Raw genomic sequence first — 24,969 nt, 5'->3', positions numbered from 1 at the left:
TGCAGAACTATTGGGGGGGGTGGGGTCACCCATGTCAGTGGCTCTGCAGCATAGGAACAAATTGAAGCTTTCAAGTATGTCCCCTGCTGGGCTTTGCTCGTGAGATCATAGAGCCAATCTGCACTTGGACTTCAGGGATCCCCTGGCTCCTTTGCTGAGCTCCACCAAGCATGTGGGGTCCAGAAGCAGCCTAGCTGCCAGGGGAAGTCCACTGTGGGACTTCCCTGCAGGGCCATCGAAGAGCCGTGAGTGTCAGCCTGAACTTAACGCAGGCGGAGCCGCCCAGAGGTGGCCCAGTGTCCAGGGCCATTGGAGCCACAGCTGGCTCCTGAGAACCCAGAACCGGAACCCACTGGGCTTAAGTGGCACACATGAAGCCACTTAGGCCTGATGCAAGCAAACCCAGCGACCCTCCCCCGGGTCTCTAGAGGGTGCTGATCTCTCCACAGAGAAGCAGCCCTGAGGATGTCAGACTCCAGGACCCAGCCTTCCTCACCTCCGCCCTGCTGGGCCATTGGAACAGCCTCTGAGGATGTGGAGGCTCCAAAAACATTGTCAGGGAGGATTTCTAGGGTTAGCTGGGGGTAAAGCATAGTGTCTTCATGTTTCAAAGCACAGAGTAGGGCTTCTCACTCTTTTCCCTCCCGTGGTGGGGCTACTTCACTGCATCACCCTTTCCCCATCCCTAGGCTAGGTGGGTAGTCCAGCCCTGGTTAAGGGAAAGCTGGATATATTGCAGGGGAAAGACTACATCTGCACAGATCTGCATGCCTCACCCCGGCATTATTCTAGCTTCTAGGAAAAATGAGGACTGCTCAGAACAGCCCATAGTACTACTCTCACCTGATATTTAAGGACACAGCCTGTGTTTTGAACCGTGGAGTGGGGGGTGGGGGGAAAGGAACAGGCATTTAGATGGTGGATTTGAGGTTAAAAAAAAAAAGAGCCGGGGCTTCCCTGGTGGCGCAGTGGTTGAGAGTCCGCCTGCCGATGCAGGGAACACTGTCTGGGAAGATCCCACATACCGCGGAGCAGCTGGGCCCGTGAGCCATGGCCGCTGAGCCTGCGCGTCCGGAGCCTGTGCTCCGCAACGGGAGAGGCCACAGCAGTGAGAGGCCCGCGTACCGCAAAAAAAAAAAAAAAAAAAAAAAGACCCTTCTCTGTAAGTTCCAGGCCCTCACAGAGCTCCCCAGATGACAGGGAGCAGAAAAAGAGGAGTGGGAAGGCAAGCCCTCCCAGCAGGAGGGCATGGTCCCTGGGCTCCTCTCTGAAATCAGGGCCCATCTAGGGGGAGGCAGGAAGGCAGGAATCAGGAAGCGAGCAGTCCTGCCCCCATTTCCCAATCCTCCCCCTCACAGATCCCCACCCTGTGCAGTGCCTGATTGGTTGCCAAGCACACCCAGCTGAGCCTTCCCACCTCCCAGATGCAGCCCGTGAGAGCCACTCAAACAGAAAGGAATGTCAAGTTTATTTCACTTCTTGAAGATGCGGGCTTTGATTTCCTCAGGGCTCTGGACTTACGGGCCTGTGCTAATTGGCACGGCTACTGTTGACACTGCTGGCTACAAACCCCAGAACCCGGTGGTGCCTCAGAGGGACAGGGGAAAGGGTCCCCGAGACACTGGCATCCGGCCTCGACCACGTGCTTTCTCAGCCTTAGGCTCAGCCAGACCAGAGGAGAAGGGAACTTGGGCTCTGTCATGCCTGGGGCCACGTGTGGTAACCCTCAGATATCGTGGGAGCAGGGAGAGGGCTGTGTGTTCAGTGTAGAACACCTTAAGAGGAAGGAAGACTGAGATGAGGTCGTTTGACCCCAGGAGGCCTCCTCTTCTGTTCCCTGAGGAGTAAAGCCCCGTAAACCAGAGGGGGTGGGAGGGAGCGGCTTTCGGAGCCTCTTCTCCCCACAGCCCGGCCAGGTTCAGCTATACAGGCCAGGGCAACAGAGGAGCTGTACCTGATTCCACGTAAGATTCAAAGGTCAGCCTGGGCAGTGGGGCCAGGATCCAGAGATGGCCTGGTGCCCCACGTCCTGCTGTGCTGCTTCCCGAAGAGAGGCAGTGGAAGGTAATGCTGGCAAAATCTCCTGGCCGTCAGGCAGGAGAGAGGTAGGCTGATGAGATGTGACCAGGTATCGTCCTGTGTTGGGTCCCCCAGTGCAGGCAGGAGAGCAGTGTCTGAACGATTCTAATGCTTCAGGATTCCTCGTGCACCCCCCAGAGTTCAGATGTCAGGAGCCGATGGGACCCTACTTAACCTGTAAAGAGAGGCTCAGGTTAACTTCCGCCCAGGTAGAGAAGCCTGCCGACCATACTCCAGGGCCCAACACAATCAACTTCCAGAACACCAAGCCATTCGAATCCTCAGCTCTCCTCTTGTAGCATCTGTGTCCACCGACAGGAACTCTCTGGTTCCCATCCCTGACTACACGTTAGAATCATCTGGAAAGCTTATAAAAATCCCCAAATCCAAGCCGCACCTAGAGTCTCTGGGGACAAGACCTAGGCATCTGTACTTTTAAAAGCTCCCTTGGTGACTCCAATGCAGCCAAGGGTTAAGAGGAGGGGAAAAGGAATTCAGATTGTTTCTTTAGGCTCTTTGGTTACAGCTCTGAACAAGGAAGCAAAAATTCACTAAAATAAAATTTTGAGCTATCTGTAAATAGACTACATATCACAGCGAGAGAAATTTATGTCAGCACTAAAATTATAACTTCCTGCCCCTGAGGGCTAATTTGGAAAGTTTTTCTAAGAAGCTGTCAAATTTCCTCTTTGCAGACATTTAAGAGGATGGGTTCTCCCCTTGCTGGAATGGAACGTGGGATGTCCTCAACCCAAGGACCCTCTGAAACTCCAGGAACAACCATGAGCTCTGCTCCTGGCTTCCCTACCTCCTGGCCCCAATTCTGGCACCCCAGACTGGCGTGACCTCTGGGGAACACCTACCATTTGGTGAGTCCCCCTTCTGGGCACCCTCCCCACCCCAGCACATTGCATATCTCATCCTGTTTAATCCCTGCATTAACACAATGAGGTAGGAATCACTATGCCTATTTTTCAGCTCAGAGCCAAACAAACCTCCCAGGGTCACACAGTTTGTAAGAAGCAGAGTCAGGGTCAAACCCCATTGGAATCTCTGCAGACTCTTTCCACCGTGCCCCTGGTTCCCAAACGGGGAAGTGACAGACATAAGGATGATGGGGAGGACGTGGGAGGTGCGTGCACGCACGCGTGAGCGTATATATGTGTAAGCAGGGCTGACTTTCAGGGCGAGGACCATCCTTGATTCTGAGATTGTATTCTTCCTTCTCTTTGGTGTTAAAATGCACCTTATAAAGGGGGACTTCTAGATGGCATGGATTTTTCCCTTTCAATTCTGCTTACTGGGTAATATGAGAAGTTGGTCACTCTGTTATTTTCCAGTTTTCTTTTGTGAATTTTACTGGTGTACAAAAGCCAAAAGGCTGAGCCCTGCTGCATCCGCCAGCATCTTCCCCAGTACCTGCCCACTCCCCCCTGCCCCTCAAGGAAGGGACTCGATCAGGTGATGATGCAGAGTCTCTAACACTGGGCCTGCAGCCCCGCGCAGTTCTCCCCAGCTCTGTGCTGCGTTTCCTGGTTCATCACCATTCTGAGGATGGTCGTAAAGGTGACAGGAGCCGGTTTGCATGGGGCGTGAGGCAGAGTCCATGTTCACAGAGAGCTGGACACAGCCGCAAATCCACGTGCCTCCCAGCCCCCATCTCTGACTGCACCGAGGCGCATATCCTCCAGACTACGGTGAAAGCCTACACCTGGTGAGGACACCGACTCACCTGTGCACAAGGCTCTGCTGTGACTGGAATATGGGCCCCCGTCATCAAGCCTGCTCGGGGATGCACGGGGCCTGTGCCCCAGGGGCGAGGGCAGTCTGAGGGCCCAGCCTCCCCACTGCCCGCACAGCGGGGTCTCACCCTTCGATGACGCGGTTGTTGTCCTGGAGGTCAGACGCCAGCACCTTCATCTCCTTGCAGAGCTCTTGCATGCTGTCCAAGGCAGAGGCAAGAGAGGCGGTGGTGGCTAAGGCCCAAGTCGCTCTGCCCAGACACCTTCCAGGGAGGCCCCCCTTCCTCCACAGCCCCAGCGAGCCTCATTCCTGCCTCCCGGGCCTGGCAAGAGGCGAAGCCCCTAACACACACACACACACACACACACACACACACACACACAAGCACACACCCCTCTCTCTGGCACTTACTGGAGAACCAGGTCCTTTAGTGCAGGGCTAGGATAAGGAGCTGTAGTGGGTGGTGAGGCCTGAGCCCCCTTTGTTCTGTCCTGCAGGAGCTGGTGAGATAGCCAGTCAAGGATCTGAAAGAACCACACGTTAGTCAGAAAGGATAAGCCAGCTCATGTGTGGAGGGCAGCGGAGGTGTGGGGAGGGGTAAGAAATCCGTGATACAATGGCCCCCAGCCCGCATCCCTGGAGTGTCAGGAATTTCCCACAAGCCCCTCCTTCTCATCCTGGGAGCACAGCTGGCACAAGCACCATCACTGTGTGCGCTTGTGTTTAGGGGTGCAGACTGCCAAGCTCCTGTTTGTGTCTGACCTGCACCTGTCATGACACAGTTGGAGCCAGGAGCTGCAGAGAAGGGGTGGGGGCAGCCCAGCACCATCTCGGAAAGAATGTGCCCTGTGCTAGGGGCTGGGGAAGAGCATGTGGGCCTTGCTCCTTGAAGAACAGCCCTTCTCTGTCCCTGATGGCAAAGCAAGTGGCTTCTCAGAGCGGCCTGAGTTGGTCTCTTCTAGGAGAGCGGATCAGAAGACAAGGAGCGTTCATATCGCCCCCCTCAGTGAGCCTCCCAGGCTGCACAGGGCAGAGAGGGAGATGTCTCAGCATTTTGGAGCCTCTGCCCTTGCAGCGAGTGGCCTTCAGTCTGAGAACACTAGGAACTGCCGTCCACACTGGTGGATCAGAGACCTCCCATCCACACCAGAGTGTTTGGACTTGGTCAAGGGCAGCTCTGCCCCGAGGCAGGGGAATGGCCCGGATGCCCTCCAGGTGCCCGACTGGTCCAGTTCTCCTCAGTAGCCCCGGGGCCCCGAAGCTCCCCACCTTGCTGAGGCTCTCCTGGGCTCCCTGGGCTTCTGTGTTACAGGCGGCCACGGAGCAGCCCACCAGGCGCAGGTGGTTCCTGGTCTCATGCACCACCCTCAAGAGAGCAGAGAAATGTCAGAGCCTGGCCTACTCACTCTCACCGGGGCCCCCCCAGCAGTTCGGTCACCACACAGACACGGAGGAGAGGTTTTCCAGGCGGCAGAGGCTGGAGCTGGTGGGTGCCAGGCACTGGCCCCCCTCGCTGCCTCTGCCCTTCCAGCTGTGCCCTCAGCCCTCACCTGTCCCAGGTAAGGATGCTGATGAGCACTCTGACCGGGGCTAGTGAGGGTCCTGGCGGAACCACAGTGGGAGCTGCGAATACACCTGTGTCAGGCCGGGCCACACAAGCCAGCGAGGGTGAGCAAGGGCCCGGCTCAGGCTCTGGAGAGGCAGGGACCGCCTGCACTGGCACACTTAAAACGGGAACTGCCCACGTTCCCATTTCCAGAGCAGATCAAAGTGAAGACTCTGTTATGAATTCTCTTCTCTCTCTAAGTGGAGGGAGAGAGGAAGAACACTGCCCCACGGCACAAAACATACACCAAGTCCTGGAGGGGTTCGACCAGTGGTCGATCCTCAACTCTGGTTACACATTAGAATCACACAAGGAGCATTTAAATACTGCCATCCAAGCCCTACTCCAGACCAATTAAGTCAGAATTTGGGGTGGCTTGGCTGGGGGAGATGGAAACGGTATTTTAATGTAAGGGTAGGTGAGTGTCTGAGTCTCAGCCCCATAATAAGCCCACAGGTCACGTGGGCCACAGAACCAGCAGCACCTGGGAAACTGTCCTCTTGTCTCAGGAGGGGAAGGGGGAAGGCGCTTGTCTGAGAGGCAGAAGCCAAAACTCCTATAAGGGACAGTGTGCAAGGGGGGTTCTACATAAGGGCCTCTGCCTGCCCCTGCTTCCCAGGCCACTTGTCCTCATCCCAGAGGGATCTTGTGTTTTCCCCAGAGAGGGGGCTTCTGAACACAACCACCTGGGACATGGAAAGAATCTAGATTTTAGAGGCAGTCATACCCATGTGCCAGTCCTGGGTCTGCTATTTACTAGCGGTGTCGTATTAAGGAAGCAACCTGTTCTCTGAGCCTCAGTTTCCTCATCTGTGAAATGGGGTGATAGTATCCACTGCATAGGGTAGACATTGCGGGATTAAATGAGTTAATGTATAGAAATCACCCAGCATCCTACCTGGTCCACCCGGGGCCAAAAAACCACCCCCCCCTTTTTTTTTTTTTCGCTTTTGTTCTTTACTACCACCTCCCTCTCAGTCGGGGCTCTGCAAAGCCCAGGGCTGTCTGAAGCCAGGAAGGGCCAGGCCAGGAGGGCCCTGGGGACCATGAGTTCAAGAGTGAGGGCCAATGTTACCTCATTCTCTTGCCATGCGTGACCAGGGATGCCTGGTACTTCTGCACACGCTCCTCCTGGAACACCTGCAGGAGCCTTTTGGCTAAATGACTAAAATTCACCCTGAAAAGACAGAAACAGAGGCACAGAGATGAGAAGCCAGAGCCACCTGAGCACAAACCTAGCAACCCTGGGTCTTCATCATCCAAATGTCCAGCCCCTGGCTCCACAGCAGGGCCGCCTCTCCCAAGGCGCCCATCCCACTTAATGTGCATCATGGCGAGCAGAGTGGCTGGCACAAAGCAACTCCAACAGAGGGATGTGGGAGAAGGACAGTGGACCTCAGGGAACACACACGCTCTTGAGCTCAGCCCCCAGAGGAAAGGAGAGATGGTCGTGTGTGTGTGTGTGTGTGTGTGTGTGTGGAGTCAGGGGTGGGGGCAGAACTGGGGGAGTGAGTCCCCCAAAAAGCATAAAATCATGGAGGACTTCCTGGAAGAATAGAGTGTCCAGGAGACAGAGAAGCAGAGGGAAGCCCAAAGGAGAGTCCAGGCAGAGGCCAGAAGTAGAAAGTAGTAGGTGGTAAGTCAGCGAGGACACCTAAGGAAGGAAATCCTTCAAACAATCGTGTTCATAGCAGAAGTCAGTCCAGTTCCATCACGACTGCTGCTGAGAAACCACCCTCCCCTGGCCCCAGACAACCTTCCCCAGAGGCAGTCAGCCCCTTTCCTCCTGCCCAGCTGTGGCCTGGGCTCAGGGCCCTTTACCACCTCTTGTCTGGCACAAAGACTCGCTCTGCCCTGGTGATGCCCACCCTCCTGCTCACCCGCCTGCCAGGGGGACAGGCACTCACTTATCCAGCTTGTGAATCTGCTCCTCGTTGTAGCCAAGCCCTGAAGGAAACAGACAGGGCCAAGGTCACCTATTCAAGCAGTCAACAGAACTGAATGGCGCAAGGGTTGGCAACAACTGCAAAGCGAAGGCAGCAGCCTGGGCCCTGCTCCACGGAGCTCACAGCCCAGCGGAACCAGGAAGGACAAACGGAGGGAAACAAGCACCCAAGACACTGCATTATGACCAGGTAGGGGTCCACCTGGGCCAGGCAAGCCCGCAGTGGAGGGAGTGGAGGTAGGGAGTGGAGGGATGGGTGCTCGGGGAACACTTCAGGTGGACAGTGGTGGATGAGACGGGGCTTGAAGGATGTGTGGTCAGCCCTGACCCCTCATCCAATCCCCTTCCCAGCGTGGCTGATGCCTACAGCCTATTGACCCCATCCCTGAATACTCAGGCTGCAGGCAGAGCCACCTGGGCTCTGCAGCAATGCGCTGGATAAGCCAGGCCACCACCCTCGACCTCCGCTTTTCAGCCCAGCCACTTCTGCCAGAAGGAGAACTTTTGCCAGTAGGGCTGAAGTTTTCACTACCTTGGCAGCTTCCTGATGCTCTCTGCGCTAGGGAGATGCTGCCCCCTCCTGGGCTTCAGGGGAATGGCCTCTGAAGGCCAAGATGAAGCGATGAGGAGATTCACCTTGCTGCCTGCCCCCACCACTCCCCTAATAGCAGAATCACCTCCCTGGCCTCTTGGTCCTGGGCCCTGCGCTCAGCCAGCTGACTTACGAAGTCCAAGCGACTGATCTGGGATGAGGCCCAGCTCTGCCTCCTCTTAGCGGGAGGCTATAGGCAAGTGATTTTTGCCTCATTCATCACATGTAACACACAGGATGGGTGTGAGGGTAAAGTGAGAAAGTGCCCTGAAAACGATGGAGCATTTTCCAGAATGGCATCTTTCCACACCCCAAGTGTTGGCGGTTAAGTGTTATTCTTCCCGGTTCATTTTTAACTTTAATAAAGGACTCTTGCAAACCAGTACAAATCAAACTCTTTTTGAGGCTGTAAAGTGGGGTGGTTTAAAGCACCTGGACCTAGGTTGCTTGGGTTACTTAACCTTCCTGTGTCTCAGTTTCCTCATCTATAAAACGGGGAGGGTAACAGTGTCTAGAGCATTAAATAAATTAAGAACATGCAAAGCCCATCGGACTGTGCCCAGCACATGGGAGGCGCTCAGAAGTGTCATGGTCACAGGATGACGGAATCCCAGTGACGGAGGCAGAAGAGCCTCTGAAGGTCTCCTAAAATCACAGCAAAGGTGGCCAACTGGGTGTTAGGCCAGCTTCTTGAGCCCAAGGTCCCCCTGGTTTCAGGGAACATGGGAGTCTCAGTTCTCCTGTCTCCTGTGATGCTCCCCCTCCAAGGTCAGATCCAGAGGCGGGACTGAGTTTCCCATCTTCTAGAATCTGCACGTCCAATGCGGTGGTCGTGTGGCGGCTGAGAACTTGCAATGTGGCCAGTACGGCTAATGTGACTGCTCACCTGAATTTTTAATTTTAATTGAATGAATTCGACTAAATTTAAAAACTGAAGCAGTGTACAATGTTTCTTCCCCATCAAACACAGCTTTATTATTTTGGTAAGAGTACATTTCATTTTGTTAAAAAATGAGCTTCCAAGTAGAGATGGCCAATGAGTGTAAAACACACGTGGGATTGTGAAGACTTAGCACCAAAGAGAATGTAAAGTATCTCTTTAATAATTGTTTCTATTGATTACACGCTGAAATGACAACTTGAATATATTGCATTGTATCAAATATGTTATTCAAATAAATTTCACCTGTTTCTTTCTACTTTTTAAATTTTGGCTACTAGCAAACTTAAAATTACAAATGTGCCTGGCATTGTATTCCTATGGGACAGGGCTTTTTAGATAATCCTAGGGACAGAAGAGAATTTGCAGTCAGGCGCAAGCCCTCAAGTATGGATTTCCTGCACATTAGGAAATGCTGGGGGGCATGGGTGGGCGAGAGTGTCGGTGGTCGGTTCCTGGAGTGTTAGCTCCCCAACCCCGAGAGTCACCTGGAGCCTCCCCAGGCTCCCCCCACAACCCCCGCTGCCATCAGCCCCAGCCCTGGGTTCGACCCTCCCCTAGCCCATGATGGGCGAGAAGCTTCCCATCCCTGGGCCTGTAAATGAGCTGCCCCTGCCCAGAAGGTCTTAGTGAGGCTCCGTAGATAATGCAGGCCAAGTGCCTGGACTCATGACTCCATGGTATTTCTCCCGATCCTCCCTTTTCTGGAAAGCCTGACTAACACTTCAGTGAGCCGAAGTCACAACGGATAGGGAAACACTCCTTAAACTGTAAAGTGCCCTGCAAAGGTGAGGGGTCTCTTTCAAGGCCACCACGTCTATTGCATCCAGGCCTCAGCTGAGCCCCGATGTGGCAACAGGCAAAGGTGGAAAGGCTTCACGTCCCTCACTGGGGTGCAGGCAGCGACCTTGCCCTAGACCAGTGGCACCCGGGCACCACGGAGCGCCACCCGCGTAGTGGGCCTCCAGCAGCGCCACTGGATGGAGTGTTAGGGACAACCAGCTAACCCAAGGGAAGGAAGGGGGGAGGGAGGGGAGAGCATGAGGAGTGTTTTGCTCTCCCTGTGGCTCACCTGGCCTCATCCTGGATTTCTTGAACTGTTTGTAAATGAGATACATCTTGTCCAAACAGCACTGAATCTGCTGGATGCTGTGGGCACGAGACAGGGACCAGGTGATGGAAAAATCAAACAGCACAGGTAAAGGGTGAGGGAGGGGAAGGGATGGCGGTGGGAGGAGGGAAGCTGTCTCCCTGCAATAGGAGCCTCACTGCCATAGTTTTGGGGGCCAATCTGGGAGTGACTCTTCTGTTTCTAAACTTGTTTGAGGTACCCTCGGGTTAGCCATCCAGTCACCTCTCATTCCTGTGTTTATTCTTTCTCGCTTTCACACACACACACACACACACACACACACACACACACACACACAGGAAGAAGCCAAGCAGGACAGGCGACAGGAAAGTGGCCTTTGCTACACAACAGGGCTTGAGAACAGGCTCCGGGAAGGAGCCTTGGACCCTGAAACAGGAGAGCCTGGCGGTGGCAGCTGCGTGTGGGAGCAGAATAGGCACTTCTCTTCTGTCACCTGGCAAGGGCAGAAGTCATGCTTTCTGAGAATACCCAATGCCTGGTACATAGAAGGGACTTCAATCATGAATCAACAACCCTTGTTTAAAACAAGAATGAATCAAGGTCTTTGGTCCTGCCTGCAGGCAGGGGAATTCGGGACATGACCTCTCCACCCTCTTGGCCTGGGGTTTAAGGTCATTATTGTTTCTTCCTTCCCCTTTTCAGGATACAAACACTTTGTCTGAGATGTTGGGGGTGTTTGTGGGTGGGGGGTTATCCCTCATCCTCGGGCCTATTTAGCTCCACTTCTTCCCTGCAGCTCCTCCCAGGACCCTGTCTCAGCTATTTCTGAAGCTGGACTTGGGGCACAGCCCAAGCGTGTTCCCAGGACCCTGCGGACCCCAGACTCCTGCCCTCCTGGAACCTGGGGTGGACAAGACCCCAGGTCCAGTCTTTATCCAAAGGGCTTGAGCCAGATGTATTCCAAATTCAGAACTATCTTCTGATTTGAGAAAGGTGGTCCATTATACATACACTATACTGTGGAATTCCCTCGGAGGGCATGGTCTGGGGCAGTACTCCCTCATCACATACCCTCAGTCTTCAGAGAGCTGAAAGAATATTCATCCTAAGTGAGATAAATAAAGACTAGGAAGGGCTTCGTGTCAGTTGAGGTCAGGTTTTACAGCCAAAACAGCGAAGAAACACCCTGTGGTTTTCAGAGCTTTCTGAATTCAGAACTGAGGACCGGGCATGCGGATCTGCCAGGGCGCTGACTGCGGGGGGTGTGGGGCTGTTCCAGGAGCCGGACCACGTCCAGGTCAGAGCAGAGCGGGAGGCAGGGGCTCCACACACCGGGCTGTGAGGGCAGGGGTGCTGGGGATTTTTCTGTCTGTTTAAAGGGAGACTGGGGATTCAGATCTCGAAAATCCCTGGCGCAGGCCAAGCACGTAGGCTTTGGAGGTAGGCAGACCTGACCTGGAGCCTTACGTCTGGCATTTGTCATTTATTGCCTTGTGTCTCGGGGCAAACTAAGCTCCCTGAGTGAGCTTCCTCACCTATAAAAGGAGCATAAGAGTAGTAGTATCGTTATTGTTTTGAGGATTAAATGATAGAAGTAGGAGGACCTATTCGAGGGTCTGACGCAGAGCAAGGGTTCAGAAGAGGTAGGGAACTCAATTATTCTTTTATTTAGAACCATTGCACCTGCTAATATTTGTAATTCACTCTCTAACTCCCAGGTGGAGGCGGGACCCCAGATCTTTTTCTCCTTCTGGCCAGTCTCATGGGAGGCTCTTGTACATTCCTGGATCCCCTACCCCTAGCCCCAGGCCCCAGCATCCTTGCCAAGATAAGGGAGAAGGCAGGCTGACTCCTAAAGAGGCTACTGGGCCTTCTGTGCACCCCCCAAACCCCCCACCAAGAAGAAAATCTCACAGACCTTCTGTCCGCATGTACCTGATCCCGGTTCTTCATCAGCTCAGAGCTCAGGTTGCTCAGGGTCATCTTGGTCTCTGTGATGTTATGGGAACATCTGGAGAGGACCTCAGCCAACTGCGGGACACAAAGGTAGACCCCCGTGGGGGCCTCAGCTGGAGGCTCCGATGGGAAGCCTCCCCACACCCCACTCTACGCCTGACAGCCCCTCACCAACCCCAGCCTCACTCACGGTCCGCAGCTTGGACCTCAGCTCTGCGGCCCTCTTCAGTTCCTGGATCTCAGGCACCCCAGCCACGTTGCTGAACCTCGAGGGAAGGGTTAAAATCGACGTGAGGAACATGACAACCAGACACCACGTGTGTCTTGGATTGGATCCTGGTTGGGATGAAAACAGCTAGAAAAGAACACTTGGGGGAATACCAAATTTGAGTATGGATGGGTACTACAGAGGAGATGGAATGTTTTGACACAGAGGGGGCAGAGATCATAAGCTGAGAAAAGCAGGTTATAAAACAGCAAGTAGGGCTTCCCTGGTGGCGCAGTGGTTGAGAGTCCGCCTGCCGATGCAGGGGACACGGGTTTGTGCCCCGGTCCGGGAAGTTCCCACATGCTGCGGAGCGGCTGGGCCCGTGAGCCATGGCCGCTGAGCCTGCGCTCCGCAATGGGAGAGGCCACAACAGTGAGAGGACGGCGTACCACCAAAGAAAAAAAAAAAAAAAAAAAAATTCAGGTTCCGCTGTGGGAGGAGCTAGTGGCTTCGGACCTTAGAAGAACCGACAGGTCTGAGCATGTTCAGAAAAGAATGAGATTGCGACGCATGGGAGCTGGGAGGCCTCCGAGGTCATCCAGTCCCCTCATTTTGAAAATGAGAAAATAGAGGCCCAGGTAGGAAAGGCGACAATGGTCTGAGGCTAACAGTGAGTTAATGAAGAGCTTGGGCCGGGCCTTCTGACCCTCGGCCCAGCGCTCTTCCTCGTGGGAGAATGAAACAGGCCTCAAAGCAGGCACTAGCCTGACCCTGAGCTCTCCACACCCACCACGCCTCGGAGGAGGCCTTGGAGCCAGAACTGGAGACACAGCAGCCAGCAGACCCCAGGACTCCAGCCCTGGGGCTAGCCTGTCGCTCTCCACACTCGTCAGCCCAGGGAGGGTGGGCAAACAACCAGATGCTCTCTCTATATATTTCTTTCTCACTCAAGAACCTAGAATAGATCCTTGTTGGTCATGTTAGCAAGGTCCAACCTCTCCTCTGGACCCTAGGACCTGCCTGCACTCTCCCCTTCCCTCTGTCCCTCTCCAGTTCCACTCTGGGACATTCTCCACTATGACTGTGGCTTCAGCAAACCTCAGCAGCACCTCCCCACCCCTCCAGTCACGTCTCTGCATAGGGCCTTCCCACCCCAGGTATTTGCTCACATTCTGGCCTTGACAGCCTCCCTTCTTCCGGGTCTTCCTGGCTGCGTCTGCCCATCTCTCATCTCCCTTTACCCAACCGTCCTGCCATGCGCACATGCTGGGGAAGGGCTGTCCTCCAGGGCCGTCTGCAGGCCTGGGGCCACATCCAGCCCTGGAAGCCCACTCTGTGCCTGGGCAGATGTCTTCTCAGAGGGACTCCACCACAGCGCTGCTGGCGGATCCTGCCCTCTGCAGCCCCTCTTCTCTGTCCCCACTTGAAGGTGGCTCAGCCATGCCGGGGGCTCATCTGGAGACTCTCCTCCCTGCCTGGCCACCACCCTGTCTACCCCACGGTCAGTGTCGCTGCTGCCGAGCGCCAGGTGGAGGGCAAGTCTGCAGTGAGTCACCCTGCTCCTGGGAAACTCCCAGGACCTTCCTGAGGACAAGGGCTGTGGGACGTGACAGGTAGGACACCGGGCCTGTTTGGCACAGTCTCTGCTCTTCTGCCACCACCTGTCACCGGGAGAGGCTCCAGCCACCATCAGCTTCCCTGGGCCACAGGGCTCCCACCTCTCACCTGTACCGTAGCCCCTGCCGCCTTCTCAGCAGCGCGCTGGCCGGTGGAGTCTTCCTGCTTATCTCCAGACCCTCCAGCTTGATGTCCTCCTCCCCAGTCTCTCCCTTTCTGTAACCCACCACGCCTAATTAGCCCAAGTCAGAGGAGTGGAGGGTGTGGATTTCCAAGGACTGGGGAAGGGGATCCCGGGAGGCGGGGACAGTTTCAGGCCCAGAGGAAGCAGGAGGAGGTGTGTGGAGGATGAGACCGCCTAGGTCTCCATCCTGTCAAGTCCAGGGGACCGTGTGTGAGTGTGAGTGCTTCTCCCAGAGCCCTCTCCAGGGCCTGGTGCAGGTGAGCAGTTTAAATCTTCAGAGGGGGGACTGGTAGGACAGAGGCCCCTTCCTGGGGCAGGGAGGCTGCCTTGGTACCTGGCGGGGCAGTGCCCTCACAGGTCCGGCCCCCTGAGGTGAGGGACTGGCTGGTGGGGGCAGGGATGGGGCGGGAGCGCCCTCTCCGTTCTAGCATGGCAGGGAAGTCGGGAGCTCTGGGTGGGAGGGGACAAGGGGCATTGTTGGAAAGATTGGGGTGAGGAACAGACAGAGAGAAGGGCTGATGGGTCTGAGCGGGGCTCATGCCGGCCGCGGCCCCCACCCTGGACGGAACACCCACCTCTCAGTGCCGAGGCTGCTGCTGAGGAAGAGGAGGGCCATCCTCGTGACCTCCAGCGTCCGCCTGCACGTGGCCTGGAGTACCTCCCTGCCAAGGGGAGCCTGAGTCAGAGCTGCTTTCTCCCAGGGGACTGAGGGCACTGTGCCCAGAGGCACAGCCCCAGGGCGGTGTTGGAAGGGGTCTGGGTTGCCTGTCCTACCCTGCCCACCCTCCTTGCCCTCCCCACCCAGCCCTTGGGGGTACTCACACGAACCAGTGCAGCCCCCGAAGCATCAGCTCCTGTCCTGTCAGCAAGGCCTGTGCCAGCCGCAGGGCCTGGTAGCCGGCACCCAACACACCCTGAAACACAGAGGTGGGCAGGGTCAGGTCCCGTACCCCGAACCCCTGCATGAACTACCCCCTCCCTGCCACCTGGGGGCAACCCCTCACCTTGGCCGTGTTGTAATCTGACTGCAGGTCCACTTTGGGGACAAACTTGGGGATGTCCAGAGCAGCTGCAGATAAAGACCTGGTCTGAGGGGGCTGCCTGTCCGGCCCCGGATGAGGTCTGAGCTCATCATTCCTTATTTCCAGCTCACACTCAGCCCTCGCCACCTATCTGCCACCTCAAGCTTCCCAACTCACCTAGAGCCCCGACCTTCTAAGCCTTAAAGGCACTCAATGTGCTTCTTTACAATTGCAGTCCCTCACTGCCCCCTTGTGTCCACTCTGGAGAACTACAGCCTCATGCCCAAGGCCCCATCTCAACAGCAGAAAATAGGCTAAAAGCACCCCTCACACTCCGGGGTTTCAAGGTCAATTCCCCTCCCAGCCTTGGAGACCCTGAAGAGGAGGCATCATTCAAATGAGAAGGAGTGATATTTTTGCTAGAACGTGGAGGACAAAGCTCGGACCCCTGACCACCTTCTCTTCTCTCCAGCAGCTTAGGCTCCTGCTTCCTCCAAACCAAACTATTGGAGGCTTCCCCACCAACCACAGACTGTGGAGACCACATTGAATCCACATCTCCCTGTTTCCATTGTAGTTTCTTTCCCAGATCTTTGGACGCTGCGAAGCAGGTTGGGCAGGCCACCAGCCCGAGTCACATGGCATTTCAGAGGCGTATGCAGAATTAGAACCCAGATCTGCCTTCTACACCCTGGGGACCCAAAGAAACACCCACAAGAAAATGAATCAGTATCCTGGATTATAAACCCCTGCCCCTTGGAAGAGAATGTGAGGAGGAGAAAAGATAAAGCCTGGGTGGCCCTACTCACGGTCCCTGAAGGCCAGCCCCTTGGGGGTCTCGCTGACCATGCTGAACAGGGTCAGGGGGCTGCTTGCTGTCGTGTGGGCGATGTGCTGTGCTGAGACGCTGGGCTCGAGGACACAGAGGTGACCCTCAAAGAGGTACTCCTGGTGCTGGGGGGCCACGTTGGTCTGCTTGTACACGGCCTCCAGAAAGATGGCTATCCTAGACACACCAGAGGCAGAGAGAGGGGAGGGGGAGGGGAGGGCATGTCAGCAGGCAGGATACAGGATCAGGGTGACCCGAAGCCCAGCTAAGACTTTGGGTTCTGCTTTTCAGAGGGAGGGACTGTGTGATTTTTTCTCTAGGGCGGGGAGATGAAGGACAGAGCTCATGTCTTATAGTGGATGGAGACAAAGTGGGGATAGAACTCAAGAAGCCTTCACATCTCTTCCTGCCACACTTCCATTAAAACTCACCTAGTCCCATAGCATGCTCCAGAAATACAGGATTCCATGAGTAATACACTGGGGAAATGCACGGCCACACACACACACACACACACACTCACACACACACCCCTCAGGAGATCTATAATGCATCAGCTTTATAAAGTTTGCTGAATCTCTCAAGTCCAGCAGCAAGGAGGCCTGTTTAACGTTAACTTGGTGGAACTAGTATTTTTCCAAAGTAAGATTGGACCCAGAAGCTTCCAAATCTAAACTGCCCACAGAGCACTGCCCAGGACACGCCCCTGTGCTTGGGGAGACAAGGCTCGCGCCGCCCTCGCTCGCGCCCGCTCACGTGTTGTGCGCGTGGATGTAGACATGGTGCACGACGGCCTGCGGCAAGGAGAAGACGTGGACGACAACTCGCTGCAGGATGTCACTGGTCTCCGCAAAGAACTGGTCGAAGCCCCAGCACTTGGCCTGCTCCACCTCCAGGATGTTGGCCAGGATGGGCACCAGCTGGCTCTGCAGCCCCCTGCCCCCCGGGACATGCAGACTGTCAGGGGCCGGGGCCCGGAGTTGGCCTCCTCAAGTAGGTAATAGGGGCCTTCCATGAGAATGTCCTGAAGGGCCAGGGCCAAGGGGTGGGATGCAGAGGAAGAGCTGGAAGGGTCTTCCAGCATCCAGATGGAGAAACTGGGGCTAGAAAGGGAAAGTGGTGTACCCAAGCTGCCAGCACACAGGGTGCTCCGCCGGGCCAGGCCTCAGCTGAGAGAAGGACATCGGCCCAGACTTGGGTCTGTGTCTGCCCCTCCCGCAGGGTCCCACTCACATGGACAGCTGACAGGTGATGGGGAGTGTGTAGCTCCACTCCAGGGGCCCGTTCTCCAGCCTCTGAGTGCCTGCGATGGCCCCGGCTGGCTTCTCCGTGGTGATCCGGTACCTGGGGGGAGACAGGACCAAGGCAGCAGGAGCCTCCAGCCCACCACACTTCAAGGGGTGATGGACTCAGCCCGGAGGGCTCAGGGCACTGGGGCAAGTCACCCAGCTGCCCCGAGGCACCCTGAGAATGCAACTGAGAGTCTGGCTAGCAGTCCTGATGCTCCCAGTCAAGTTCTCCACGCTCTCCTCTGTCCATTTCCTCTGCCCCCTCACCACACATCCGTGCCCACCTGCCTCCACACCTGCGCCTGCACTGCGCTCGGCCCCCGTAGCCTCCCCTCCACCTCACTATTCCAACCTCCCCTCCCTCCAAAGTCCAGCTACCCTGACAGCCCCCATCCAAGTCACAGCTTGACCCCTGAGCTGAAGGGGCATGGACCTTCCTGCAAATCCACTTTAAATCTCTTTTGCTCTGGGTCTCCAGCTACTTCTGTATCAGATAGCAGAAAACCATGAGGGAGCCGGGACTTGGGATCAGGAGGCTAGGTCCTTGCCCTTCCCCTTTGCCCCTGGCAGGCTCTGCAACCTTGGCCAAGTCGCTCTGGGAGCCTCAGTTGAGATGTGGTGAGCCACAAATGGAGGGGGGTGCTCAAGGGAAGCCCTGAACTAAGTTCTCCCGTCAGGAAGGGACAGGGCTCAGCCTCTTGTTTGATGGACTGATATCCAAGGATCCAAAAGGAGCCTGCGTCGGGGGCAGACCAGGAGGACCGTGGAGTCAGAGGCAGAATAGGGGACACAGCAGGGACTAGAAGGGAAGGCCCGGGGTCCGCCCCTTCGCCCGCTGCCCGGTGGCCCACCGTACATGATCTCCTTGTTGCGTCGGGGCCCTCCAAAGGGGACGAAGGGCAGGCTGCCAGTGGCCGCATGGTACAGGGTCACCCCAATGCTCCAGAGATCCACGGCGACCCCAAAAGCTTTCTGTTGGGGCTTGTGAAGCACCGCCCGCTCATACATGTCAGGGTGCTGCAGGAGGGGGAACCAGAGAGCTGTCGTGGAGGGGGAAGGGGGCAAGCGCCTGAGCACACCCCATTCAGACCCCCTTCTCCCACCTTCAGGAGGAAACAGAACCGTCAGAATGCATCTCCTTTGTAATCTCAGAAATGGGTGTGGCATGTGCTTATCCAAAGCACCCCTCCCCCCAACCCCAGCCTCTGCCCTGGGGGAAGAGGTGACCACCAGTGCTCCATCCTCCATGAGTATCCTATCAAGGACTCAACTGAACAGGGAGGCCTGGGCAGGCTGCAGCATTGCCTTTCGGCCTTAGAGAACAGAACAAATTGTTCTGGTTGGGGATAGGGGGTGAGAGGTAACCCTGCTGGACACAGGGAGATTGGACAGAGCCCCTTGGAGGGGCACTGAGAGTCACACGGTGAGGGGCAGCCAGCTGCAGGGGAAGCCCTCCGCTCGGGCAGCGGGTCCCCCATGCCCGCTCACCAGGTACTCCTCGGTGCCGTAGACCGAGACGAACTTCTCGTCGTCATCCAGCTCCCGGGCTGCCCCAAAGTCCGTCAGCTTGTAGATGCTCTGCCCCTCCTCCCCGACCAGGCGCATGATGTTCCCGGGCTTGATGTCTCGGTGGACGATGCCGTTCTCCCGCAGGTGGTTCATGCCGGCCACTGGGACAGAGGGAAGGCTGCTTAGTGGCTCTGGCCAGGGACAGCCCAGTGTCAAGGCTCATCTCGGGGGAAGGATCCACATAGACAGAGAGTGGCAACTCACGGGCCACCGGGGCCACAGGAGCAGCAGGAGAACAGAGACAGGCACAGAGCAAAGGATGGGGGTCCCAAGGAGGTGGGGTGTCGAGGTCCCATTGGGGTTCCCTAAGAAACTGAGAGGAATGGTGGCTGTGTCTCCCAGAGGAGGGCACTCTCCTCCCTACCATTTTTTAAAAATTATTATTATTGTTGTTAATTGCGGTAAAATATACCTAACATAAACTTTACATTTTAACCATTTTTAAGTGTACACATCAGGGGCATTAAATGCACTGACATTGTTGTGCTACCATCACCACCATCCACCTCCAGAACTTTGTCAACTTCCCAGACAGAAATTCTACCTATTAAACACTCACTCCCCATCCCCCCACCCCAGCCTCTAGCAATCACATTCCACTTTCTATCTCTATGGACCTGACCTCTCTAGGTCCCTCACATAAAAGGACTCATATAGTAGTTGTCCTTGTGTGGCTGGCTTTTTTCACTCAGCACAATGTCTTCCAGGTTCATCCATGTGTCCTTTCTAAGGCTGACTAGTATCCCATCATACGTATATCCCATATTTTGTTTATCCATTCAGCTGTCTGTGACATTTGGGTTGTTTTTGCCTCATGGCTATTGTGAATAATGCTGTTATGAACATTGGTGTACAACCTCTTTTAAATTTTATTCTGAAATTGGAGTTTTAAACTGCTGATTAGCAGGAATCAGACACTTGGGTTCTGTCTGTTCATTAGCATCTGTGCCAGGTCTGTGAATGGGGAGCCTCTTAGCTTCCAATGTTCTACTGTGTTTGGATACTTGTTCCAGAAATGCCATACCCCTCTGGGACTTCACCTGCTGCTGAGGGCTGGGTCTGTGGCTGGCCTGTGGTGGGGAGGGGGGTCCCTGGTGGGAGTCAGGGAGGGGCTTACCCACACAGCGCAGCACCACCAGGAACTCGTCCTCGGGCAGCCCAAAGGCGTTCTCAGGGCTCTCCAGCACACTCAGCAGGCTGCCGCTGGAGCAGTACTCCATCACCAGCACCTTCTGCCGGCTGCCCCCCTGTAGGGGACAGAGGGAGGCTTGGGGAGGAGGGCGCTTCTTCTCCCCTTCCTCAAGACGGGGTGGCTCACCCTAGAGCCAAAGCCCCCATTTCTCTAGGTCTCCGCTTCCAGCTGGCCTTCCTTCCTTCGGCCTCAAACTGAGCCCAAGGTCACCTTTTTCAGGAAGCCTTCTTTGATTAGGCCTCACTCCCCATCCTTACTTTGCCCCCAGGCCCCTGGCACCCTTTACCCCTCTCTGGCCAACATTCTGGCCGACCTGCAGATGAGCATGTGCCCAAGTCTCTATTATTATGTGACCTGACCCTTCCCAGCCTGTCAGAGTCGAGGACAAGACCGTCTTCCTCTGACCAAGCACTGGACCCACCGTCTCCTCCACCGCAAAGAGCTTGATGATGTTCTGATGGTTCAGCTTCCGCAGGACCTCAAACTCCCTCACCTGCACCTCGCGGGGTCGCAGGTAGCTGGCCGTGTTGAAGACCTTCACAGCAACCAGCTCCCCGGATTTCTGCCATGGGGGATAACATAAATGGCATCCCTGCCCTGGGAGCGCACCCCCTCCCAGGCCTCCGTTCAGCCTCTCCCGCCAGCCTAACCCCAGGGGTGAGCGAAGGCAGCCTGGTTGGGGCTGGGGGCTCCCACCCTCAGCTCCTTCCCCTCCTCAGAGGGTGCACAGCCTGTCCTGCAGCACTGGGAGATGACAGGAGCTTGGGACCCCTGGGACCCTGCAGGGGATGGTTTGTTGTTACTGCTACTGTCGCTATTGGCAGTAACTATGGTGGTAGCTAATACTCCTTGGCCTTAGCAGCAACGTTCTGTCTGGCTTCAGCTCTCAAGTACAAGATAGTGCCGTGCGTCTCGTATTCAGTGCAGCTCTCCGTCAGAATAAAGGCAGGATAAATCCAAACGAGTCCCACTTCCCACCTCTGCTGTCCCTAGATTTGCTGCCACCTCCCCTAGATGTTGGCTTGTGTCTTCATCCCTTTCTCTCCAGCCCCCAACCGTGCCCGACAGAAGCTTCATCCCGAGGAGCCCTCTTCAGATCCCCACACCTCTGCTCCACTTCAGAGGGTGCAGAACAAAGTCAGAGAACCCTGCCCAGCCAGCTCACACCACCCTTCGTGCCCACTGGGGGCCGACTTCCTGGCTGCGAGGGGGCCGGGGTGGGCTGGGCTGCGTCCTACCTTGTTTCGGGCCTTGTACACACTGGCAGTGGCCCCCTGACCCAGCAGGTCATCCGTGTGCCACAGGTAATTGACGGTGCTCTGCATCTCTTGCTCCCAGCTGGCCGGCCACCTTCTGCTCAGAAAAAGAACATCCTGGGGTCTAGGATTCCACCCCTGACCTGGGGTGGACACTGGTGGCCTGACAAGTAGCCCTGCCAAAGACCACCCCATGAAGGGCTCCATGTGGCCATTCCAGAGGCAAGGGGGCAGGGGAAGTGTGAAGCACAGAAAGGTTAAGTAACTTCTCCAGAAAGAAGCACAGCCACTGGGCCCTCAGACCACAGCTGGGGCCTGTCCCACTGCAGGGCATTCTACCTGTCCCGACTCCCCAGGTCCCTGTCAACGCCCTCCCCAGACAGGTCGTTCTGCGGAGACAAACCCCTTTCTCTGTCACTTCTCCCAGGCACTGCGAGTTCTAGGGGTTTGGCATCCAGGCCTGGGATTGTCCCAGGAAGCAGAAATAGTGCTTGAAGCAAGAGCCCCAGGTCAGACAGTGTCAACCACGTCACCACAAATCTCCAGGATTGCAACAGGAGCCTGGAGCCCCTCCCCACTGCTCGCCTGGGCCCACCACTTCCTGCTGCCGTCAGCTAACATGGCCAGGTCAGAGCTGCTCAGGAGAAGAAAGCGCTGCTGTGGAGAGAGCGTGTGGGTGAGTGTGAGTGTGTGTGAGTGAGGATGTATGTGTGTACTTATGAGTGTGTGTGTGTGTGTGTGTGTGGAGGGGGTGGGAGAGGCAGGAGGCCATCAAATCGAAAAGCTCAGGAGCCTGTGGAAGGATCTGAAACCGCTCTACAGCTCTGTTTCCCATCTTTGCCCTCATCCTCTTCTCTCCAAAGGCCAGTTCCTCTAAAGCAGTTGGCTGCAGAGAGTGTAGCCTCAGAAGTTACATTCGGTGCTTCTCTGAAGAATAGGGCCATGGCTGGTCTTTATGGGATGGCTGGGAGGAACATAAGAAGGGCCACCACCCCTTAAATACTCTCAAATAAGGCTGAACTAGACAGGGCTGCTTCCTCTTCTATCACCTTAAAGGTTGTCAATCCTAGGGTCACCATGCCTGGAATCTCGCTGTTCCTTAGCTTTGAGCCTTCTCTCTGTAATCTTTTTTTGTTTGTTTTTTTTAAATGGAAATCCTGAGGAGGTCAATTCTTTGAGCCAGAGGCCACTTGGAGAGATCAGAGGTCAATTCCAGTTTCAGAAGATGTATTAGTGTTTGCATTTTATAGAAGCAGCTGAGGGGCTGAGTCTTTATGAAGACAATGTAATAGCTGAGCAGGAATGAGTTGGTGAGCTTTTCCCCTCCGAGGCTGCGGAGGAATCAGCCCGCAGGCCTGGGGCTGTGAAACCAGGTAGAGCATCCTGAAATCAAGGCCAAGGGCCCAGCCAGGGGAGATTTCACCACCTTCAAAATCCTCCCCAGGGCTGGTGCTGGGGTAGAGCACAGCCGAAGGTCTAAGGAATGGGCAGTGTGGCATAGAGGGCAGAGCCTAGACAGGCTGGCATGCCCTGGGCTCTGCGCCTGGCCCTGCCAGGGCTATGCTTAGGAGCTGATGGGCAGCACATCTGGCCGGGTCTGCGTGCTCTGTGCCTCCCAGCCCAGCAGCTGGTGCACAGAAGGGCTCACTATCCTACAGCAGCGGTTGGATGGATGGGAGCCAGGAACCCGTCGTCCCACCCACCTTCCTCCTCCTCCAGGCTCTGCAGTACCTAAAAGCACTTACCCTGTGCTCTGAGCAGCCCCCGATCAGGCAAAGACTCTCCCCAGCAAGTGTGTGTTATGCTTTCTGTCTGTGGCAAGTCCAGGAGCTGAGCTACACCGGAAAGAGGAAGGCGGATGAGAGGCACCCCTGGGCGCCGTTTGATTCTCAGCCTCCGTCAAAGGCCCCCGGCCCCAGCCCTTTAACCCTTTCCTGTTTGTCAACCTCTCCCACAGAGCTGGGGGTTTCCAGCCCAATTCCCCAGCTCCAGGAGACTCTCCTCGCCACTCCCACCCCCAGGACCTGGGCCAGTGGGAAGGACCCCAGGAGAGGTGAGGGCAGGCACGAGAAGAAGCCAGGCAGAAGAACAGTACAGAGGCGGAGCTGAAGGCTGGCTTCGGGTGTTGGGAAGCAGAGCTCCGGAAGGGAGCATCGTAGGTAGACTGCAGCTCTCCTCTACGCCACTCCTTCCTTGCCTCTCATGGGCCTCCAAACAGTCCTTGGCAAGGGTGCCCACCTGAGATGGAGCACAGGGCACCTCTGGGGGCGTAGGGAGGAGCCGCCGCCGCAGAGAGATACAGGGAGGGGACGTGGGCCGGCCCGGAGAGCAGCTGCTGACAGGCCAGCACCCCGGCACTCTGCTAAGTGCTGTCTTGCAGCTGCCTGGCGCCCCGGCTTCTCCATTCAACGCCCTCCCTCCCATGGACTCACCCCATCTCGGCTGTGGGGCATGCAGGCTTGTGGGACTGCGTGACGCCCCCCGAGCTTTCAGGGCTTGTTGTCATTCATGGGCAGCGCCCATAGCATCCTGGTGGCCACGGGCCCCGGGAACCTGAAGACGGGCCAGTTGAAGTGGCCGCGTGCCACCCTGGGAGCTGGGAGAACTGGGAGCAGAGGCCGACACTCAGCTCAGCTCGCTGCCGGCTCTCAGTTCTCTCACTTCCTGATTTCGTTCTTTCTCTCTCTTAAAGAGACAGAGGCAGCTGGGCTGCCGCCACTACTCCCCGGCAGGAAGGAGAAAGAGGATGCTCTGAGCTCCCAAGTGGAGGCAACAGGCCCAGAGTCTGAACCACAGAGAGGCCGGGCACCGAGGCTGAGTGGCTGTGGTGGGCCGCTGGATGCTATTTCTGTACCTGCCATGGTTCACTGGAGCAGGGAAGTTCAAACTCAGCCCCTACAGAGCAGGTTGCTCCAGTTAACCAAGTAGACAGCTGCCTGGGAAAGTGAACTTCCCACACCCAGGGGTCTCAGGGAGGTCCAGGACCTATGACCAGCCAGTTCTAGAAGTTGGATCTGACTCATCTTCCCAGTGAGCCTGCAGAGGTCCAAGAGCAAGCACTGCCCTCCAGCATGACCTTGAGCACAGTATACGACCCCTGCCAGACAGTCTTCTCACCCAAGGCATGAGAATGGTAACATGACACCATTGGTTGTGTGAGTGACATGGGACAGTATATTTGGAAATGCATGGGCAACTGGAAAGTGCTTTACAGAAGGCACTGAGGCTCATACACCTTCGGTAATTTGTCTGTGATCTTCAGAGATTGCTGGGGCTGGAACGCAGGTGTGTCAACTGCCCATTCAGGACTCACTGCCTCAAACCAAGTTCCCCAGGAGGCTGAAGAGGTCTGCCTGGCTCTGGTCAGCTCCGAGATGGCAGTTGGATAAGAAATGGTTAAAGCCAGGAAATTCCATGTTTCAATAGAAAGCTGGAGGGACTTCCCCATGGCCACACCTGGTGGTTTCCTCTGGCAGCCCCACCCATAGTACAGTGACACCAGAACGGGGAGCCCAGTTGAGAACTGCCTTGTGCTCACATAGATACACTTACTGATGCCCACCCCCCTCCTCGCAAGCAGCCAGGGCTACTGGGTGCGACCCAGAGATGCTGTCCTGCCGTGTCTGACAGCAGGACTAGGAGAAACGTCCCTTAGACCTCTTGTTCTTCACCCAGGATTCCCAGTTTTCCCCCTGCCTGGCATACAGTAGAATTCCACTTCCTTGACACCCTCTGATTAGGCGGGGCCATGTGATTTCTTAACCAAAAGCATTTAATTGCTAAGGCAAGACACCATGCTCCCCCCCAGCCCCTGTGACAGTGTGATTCTGTTAGATGTGGTGACCGCCC

The 24,969-nt window shown here is 56.0% G+C and overlaps 1 protein-coding gene across 10 annotated transcripts; it reads right to left on the bottom strand.

Moving 5' to 3' along the window:
- Window positions 1-1,444: 1,444 nt before the first annotated feature.
- IKBKE (inhibitor of nuclear factor kappa B kinase subunit epsilon) lies at window positions 1,445-23,711 on the bottom strand. Of its 10 annotated transcripts, XR_009562813.2 has the most exons (24): window positions 23,553-23,711; window positions 22,866-22,955; window positions 21,103-21,217; window positions 20,286-20,426; window positions 19,790-19,919; window positions 18,592-18,773; window positions 17,960-18,120; window positions 17,048-17,158; window positions 16,571-16,750; window positions 15,795-15,991; window positions 15,512-15,676; window positions 14,968-15,032; window positions 14,786-14,877; window positions 14,539-14,625; window positions 12,145-12,220; window positions 11,917-12,029; window positions 9,978-10,054; window positions 7,336-7,375; window positions 6,504-6,605; window positions 5,092-5,188; window positions 4,234-4,346; window positions 3,950-4,021; window positions 1,955-2,254; window positions 1,445-1,775 (listed from the first exon to the last, which is right to left on the bottom strand). XR_009562813.2 is itself a non-coding variant. In XM_060293718.2 (23 exons), the coding sequence occupies exons 3-23, from the start codon at window positions 21,187-21,189 to the stop codon at window positions 2,221-2,223; spliced, it is 2,322 nt and encodes a 773-aa protein (XP_060149701.1). In that variant the 5' UTR covers window positions 21,190-21,217; window positions 22,866-22,955; window positions 23,553-23,711; the 3' UTR covers window positions 1,445-2,220. The 10 variants fall into 10 exon arrangements, 6 of the variants coding, with proteins under 6 accessions (XP_060149701.1, XP_060149712.1, XP_060149719.1 ...); XM_060293718.2 differs by having other exon boundaries at window positions 1,445-2,254; XM_060293729.2 differs by having other exon boundaries at window positions 1,445-2,254; window positions 12,145-12,214.
- Window positions 23,712-24,969: the final 1,258 nt, after the last annotated feature.

Source organism: Globicephala melas, chromosome 1, assembly GCF_963455315.2.
Source record: "Globicephala melas chromosome 1, mGloMel1.2, whole genome shotgun sequence".
Lineage (NCBI taxonomy): Eukaryota > Metazoa > Chordata > Mammalia > Artiodactyla > Delphinidae > Globicephala > Globicephala melas.
Note: the sequence above shows the minus strand (reverse complement) of the source record. Positions and strands in the feature narration are given on the sequence as shown.

What these genes read in the sequence shown, in the direction of transcription:
- IKBKE (XM_060293718.2), bottom strand. Translation starts at nt 21,189, where the DNA reads ATGCAGAGCACCGTCAATTACCTGTGGCACACGGATGACCTGCTGGGT. An exon ending in CGACGCAACAAGGAGATCAT is followed by an intron (nt 17,159 to 17,959) that starts GTACGGTGGGCC and finishes GTCTCCCCCCAG; the next exon opens with GTACCGGATCACCACGGAGA. An exon ending in CAGATTCACAAGCTGGATAA is followed by an intron (nt 6,606 to 7,335) that starts GTGAGTGCCTGT and finishes CTGTCTTTTCAG; the next exon opens with GGTGAATTTTAGTCATTTAG.